At 39.1% G+C, this 6000-nt stretch overlaps 1 protein-coding gene across 4 annotated transcripts in view; it reads right to left on the bottom strand.

Annotated features, from left to right (window-relative positions):
- LOC122772740 (protocadherin-9) overlaps positions 1-6000 on the bottom strand; it is a 253411-nt gene that overhangs the window by 619 nt on the left and 246792 nt on the right. For all 4 annotated transcript variants that reach the window (XM_044030974.1, XM_044030977.1, XM_044030975.1 and 1 more), the window contains one exon: positions 1-817. This exon is cut by the window's left edge and continues 619 nt beyond it. In XM_044030974.1, coding sequence (XP_043886909.1) covers positions 447-817 — 371 coding nt within the window. In that variant the 3' untranslated portion in view covers positions 1-446. The remainder of the gene's footprint in view (positions 818-6000) is intronic.

Below are 6000 nucleotides of genomic sequence, written 5' to 3'. Positions count from 1 at the left end.
ATTTTCTTTGATTGTGTTGATTAATATAGTCCCAGACAACTCGATAACAACCACACCACAAATATTTGTATATATTGGTCAGCCATGGCAGTTTTTCTTTTTTTTTTTCTTTCTTGAAATTTTGTTTTTCTTCTTCTCCATTTTCCACTCCGTCCGTTCTCCATCTATCCAAATCTGACATGAAGTGGACAGAGAATGGGACAGCGTGTCACTGAAGAAAGTCACAAAGGTTCGTGGGAGAGAAAAAAAAAAAAAAGAAAAAAAGTTGGATTTCTTGTAGAGCCAAGTTAAATTGTAGAGAACACGGCAAAAGCGCTAGAGTTTTGTGGCCTACACACGTAGCGATCACACTGCAGAAGCTTCAACTTAAGAGATGAAACGGGAAAAGAAGATGCTCAAACAAGAGAGGTGCTCAGGCGAATATAGCCTCATCGCCAAAGTCCGTCTTATAGCTGCTGGTCCTTGGGGCTGTCCGGGCAGGAGGCCGGCTGGCAGGACTTCAGGCTCACCAGTGGAATATCAGCCATGCCAGTGCTAGTGAAGTGTCCCTCCCCGCTTCCAAACTGCTTCCTGTCACCAAAATGCTCTGATCGCCCACTCTCATTTTTCCAGCCTCTGGTCAGAGTATGTCCATTGAGAAGTTTGTCCTTGGGACCCCACTCCCTCTGAGAGCCGAAGCTGGACACGTGTGACTTGGGCTGCTGGTAGGTTCCCAGTGTCGGGGGCATCCAGCAGTTGTCGGAGTGTCCCAGGACGAGGCACTCCTGTGTGCACATCTCCGTGGCTTCCACCAATCCTCGAGGTCCGAGGGGGCCATCTAAACATGAAGGAGAGTGGAAACAAACCAGAAAAAAAGGTCAATATGAAGGTCATTACTGAGATCACATGCATCAGTACTTGTCACTGTTTTGTTTCCATCCTTAAAGCACTTGATCAAGGAAAGACAGAAGAGTGAAACAGCCGTTCCCTTGCTTTAATGTCAGCTTGTGGCCTTAAAGGAAATACATGTAAAGACAAGGATTTAGAGTGTAAATGAACCCCTAAACAACTTCTGGTAAAGACCAGTGTAAAAGATTCATAATATGAGCCTGTCTGATGTTTGTCCTGATGTTTTCAGCATGGTCTCCCTCACTCACTGTCATTGATTTCTCCGTTGAACCCCACGGGAAAGGCTAAAACTACTACTTAAAATAGGCTCCCACACCTCTTAGTTGACATCAAATTCAAGGACATTTCAAGGACTTCCCAGGACCAGTTTCCTCAATTTCAAGGACCTGCCACGGCTTCAGATGGGAGGCCAACTTGTAAGGGCCGTTTCGTCCATGGCTTCCCGCTTTTATTGATTTGCAGCACACTCTGGACATTTGATTGTCCTTGTGATCTTGGTCAAGTCAGTCTTCATAAGTTTCTTTGGTGAGCCAGAGATCTTGTAATTTGCTTTCTTGTTCTGCATGGAATCTCACATCAATCGTGTCCACAACACCGCTAGTAATTATGCATAGCTCTATTCTATATACAAAAAGCAAGGGAGACATTTACCTAAATACTGCCTTATCATGCCATATCCCACAGTAACTAGAACTATCTGTAATGTGTGAATGTTATTTCTATTAAGTCTGTAGTTCACTGATCTGTTTGACACGTATTCTGAGGCCCCCTTTCAAATAACTTAACTGAAAGGATTTGTACCCCAAGAGTACTTTGTTCCTTGATTGAGGAGAGAGACAGGCCAAATAACTAGAAAACAAAACAGCTGAACTGACTCAAGGTTACTGCCCAAAAAGTGCAAGAACTGGCAGAAGCACTCTATGTTGTAAGAGCTGCCAGGAAAAGAGAAAATCTCCAAAAAAATAAATAGAAATACACTGACTCAGGCTGAAAACAGCCCAGAGAAGTCACAGTCTATTTGCTAACAACAAATGTAGGATACAGAGCAGCATTGATCCAGACACAGGAAGACCTGGACAAGGAAAGGCTGCAGCAGAATGAATAAAGTCCTGCTTCTGAGTCTCCCGGGATCTCCATGGCAGGCTCTGGGTGAGGAGGAAGAAGGGAGAGCAAAAGGTGTAGGGGGTGGACTGATGGTAGAGACTAATGACTCTAGAGATCCAGAAAAAAAACCAAAGGAAAAAAATCTAAATGGAGACAATCCCTCCAGCTCTTTAGAAGAACTGGTGGGACTCAGCCTCACTCTGACCTCAAATTGATACCAAACCTAACCCTCTAACCCTACTAAACCCTGTGTTCTCCGTTCTCATGTTCTGTCTCGCTCTCCTCTTTCCTTCCCTTCCCTAAACCCCCTAATCCCAACCCACGATACGCTCACCTAACTATCTGTTTCCTTTTCACCACCTCCTTCAGTGTGCTAAAGTCCTCAGTTGTGTAGTCAGAACACAAATGCTATAGTAATGATACAATTAGGAATATCACTCATAATAGTAAGGTTTCTGCAGTAATTAGGTATCCAAGCAAAATTACTTTATTAATCTCTTTCTTTATTCCTCTGCTTCTGTAGTAAACAAATGCCACACATCTGCTTTTTTTTTTGGTACAGTAGGGTTTGGACTGAGAACAGTACTTTTACTCAGTAGGAGGGGGGCCCTAATGGAAATGCACAAAATGATGTACCATACTGTAACAAACCGAGCCGTTCCACGCGGTCTCCAGAAGCAGAATTGCTCCTGCCAAATTGTCATCCTTTTCCAGCAGTAACAAAATGGAAACACGTCATGTTTACTTGGATCAAACACATGATAGCACCGAACCAGGAAGTCACGATCTCATTGACTGTTTATATGAACACCCATCTGAATGACGATCAGCATATACCAGCCCTCTCGTCCAAAATTAAATGTGTGTCTGAATGGGCTGTATCAGATCATATATTTATTCCAATCAGACTTTTATTCTGATTACTTGTGTCCAGCTATTGAATTGCAGTCAGTTCAGAAATGATTATGCATGATGGTCGTCACTACAAAAAGATACTGCAGTGCAAATAATCCTAACTCTTTGGAGATTGAAACTAGGATTACTATCCAGACATTGTTTGCCTCGGATGAACAAATGTTCCTTTCCACTAGAGCTGCAACTAACGATTATTTTCATAATCGATTAATATGTTGATAATTTTCTCGATTAATCGATTAATTGTTTGGTCCATAAAATATCAGAAAACCTTAAATGTTGATCGGTGTTTGTCAAACCTGGAAATGATGATGTTCTCAAACGTCTTGCTTTGTCTACAAACCAAAATGATTTATCTTTATACTATGATCTAGAGCAAAGACATGAAGAAATTACTCACATATAAGAAGCTTAAACTATCGAAAATCTTGTTTTAATCGTGAAAAAAGCTTTGAACCGATTAATCGATTATCCAAATAGTTGTATAATTTAGTTTACTTTCCACACTCATATAACATACATATGTTGACTAAAAAATAAAAAAAAAACTTTTCAATACCTTATCTTGGCACAGAATCAGCAAAATGCTTAAACGCAATGGCTTATTATACATTTTAATCATATTATTGGTAGATTTGTATTATAAGTACTGTTTGTTAATCATTTGTGTGATGTCCAAGTCAAATTGCCTCATTCTTGAGACCATTCTTTGAATGGATTTTCTGAAGAAGTTCTTGACATGTTGTCCTCAGACTCTAAAAGCAAGTCAATTTGAATCACAAAAAGCAAAACAAAATGTACAACATTCTTTTCCGGCTCATTGCTCATCCGTCACTCTGCAATTAGACAAATGTTGCTTGAAGCATATGTTCAAATATCACTTGATACAGCAACCTGCATAATGCATGAAATATAATGCTATTCTGCCACTTAAAGAAATCCACTCTCATTATTTCAATTTTACTTTACTTTTATGGAAAAGAACAAACTCTTCTATTGGTGTCTCAATATCAGTCATCTAAAGGTTATGAGCTCATCAGTTTTTCTCTTAAAAAGAAATAATTATAACTACTCCTATATGTCCTAATTTTTCTGTTTATCATCTTGATAATTTGTGTTGGTTAATCAGACAGTCGGATCAGACAGTGTGTGTATGTGTGTGAGTGTATGTATGTGTATATATGTGTATGTGTATATATGTGTATGTGTATATATGTGTATGTGTATATATGTATATATGTGTGTATATATGTATATGTGTGTGTATATGTGTGTATATATGTATATGTGTGTATATATGTATATATGTATATGTGTGTATATGTATGTATGTATATATATGTATATACATATATAGTTATAGTCTCAGTGTCAATCAGAGAGTTTCAGTTGGAACAATACAAACAAAACTCATTAAACTGATTTGTAAAGCTGTAAAATTCCACTTAAAGTAAAACGGCGAGTCAACACTCCCCGAGTGCAATTTTAACAGCGATACATATAACAATACAACAGTAATATTAATTTCACTGCTGCTGTATTGATTACATTATGCTGCGCAATTGTTTATTGTGATATAAAATCTGCACTCTTTGTATTTTAGGTATTCTCATATAGAAGGCAATTCACCGACAAAACATTTAAGACAACTTTAATAATCATTGTTTTTTTTTGTTTTTTTTTCGTATTAGCTAATTCCGCGTGTTTTATGATCAGGTCTGACTGGGTCATTAAAGTGTAAGACAGAACGAATGGGTGCAATTCTGTTTTAATAATAAGAACATAGAGTGTCCTCACATTCTACTGAACAATGGTTTCTGGCTTTCAAAGCAGATATGGAAATACAACTAGTGCCTAGAGAGAGAGAGGCCCTCTTCTGCATGAATGTGGAGTCCATCACTATAACAGGCATCCATGATTGGCATATGAGCAGTCTAACCAAGACGCACATTATCATAGTTGCATGAAAAAAACAATGCAGATGGTACACGGGAGACGTTAAGATGGATTCCTCAAATGAGACTGTGGACACGTGAGGAGACATCTGGGGAGCTGTTTGGGAAGAGAGATGGAGGAAGACCGCATAATATTTATTCCAATCAGAATAAAAGAACCGCATGCGTGTAAATGTTGCACGGAGTTTACAGATTCATGTGACTCCCTCGCGCCGCTTATGCGTATTCAGAAAATGATGATGGTGACACCACTGGAGGCATTTCTTTGTTGTAGCGAGGTTGAAAAAATAGGTGAAAAAGCAAAAGGTGACCTTGTTGTGGCGTGCGGTGACCTTTCAGTTGTTTATTAATATGGACTGTAATAAAACACAGATTTTCATGATGGAATAGGAAAAACATTGTCTCATGATCATCAGCGTTCTGCTCTTGTTCCTGGATAAATTATGAAATAAAGATAGAATTTGGATTGGTGAGTGAGTGAGTGAGGAAATGAGAAGGCCACTATTTTTCCCAGGATCTTGTTTGCAGCAAAAGAGTCAGACATCATTCTTGCTCTCAATGCCAATCCCAAGGTAGCATTCTCTCTCTCTGATTCTATTCACCTGTCATTTCTAGCACCACCTGTCTAATCATCCTCATCAGGAACCTTGAGCTCCACTCATCAGCACCAGGGTCCAGTCTCCAGAGGGAAGTTTCCTTGAAACCACCTCATTCATAAGACGGCTCGCTTGGTGATATATTTCCTGCCAGATTCTAACCACCGCATTGATTCTTCCCGCTCGCGGCATACAGTAAGTAAATTGAATTTTATCGAAAATAAAGCAATACAATTGCTATTCCCATTTGCTACTAAGACTGTATTGATTGGAGTAGCCTTTTGTGTTGTTTACTTTTCATGCAGTTTATCATTTTAAATCCTCATAATCAATTCACAAAATAAGACAAATCTCATTTTCCTGTCTTTTCGTCTGCACACATGGTCTGACTATCTTCCTGCCACAAACAAACTGCCCAATCTCCCTCTCTCATGTTTGGCATCAATATCTTCAGTGACATTCATTTGAGATTTTTAAATATGTGCTGCATTGATTCGCTTGTTTAATGCAAGGGAAACATTCTGTAGCTGCACGTGCTAATT

Source organism: Solea senegalensis, linkage group LG7 (genome assembly GCF_019176455.1).
Source record: "Solea senegalensis isolate Sse05_10M linkage group LG7, IFAPA_SoseM_1, whole genome shotgun sequence".
Taxonomy (NCBI): Eukaryota; Metazoa; Chordata; class Actinopteri; order Pleuronectiformes; family Soleidae; genus Solea; species Solea senegalensis.
Note: the sequence above shows the minus strand (reverse complement) of the source record. Positions and strands in the feature narration are given on the sequence as shown.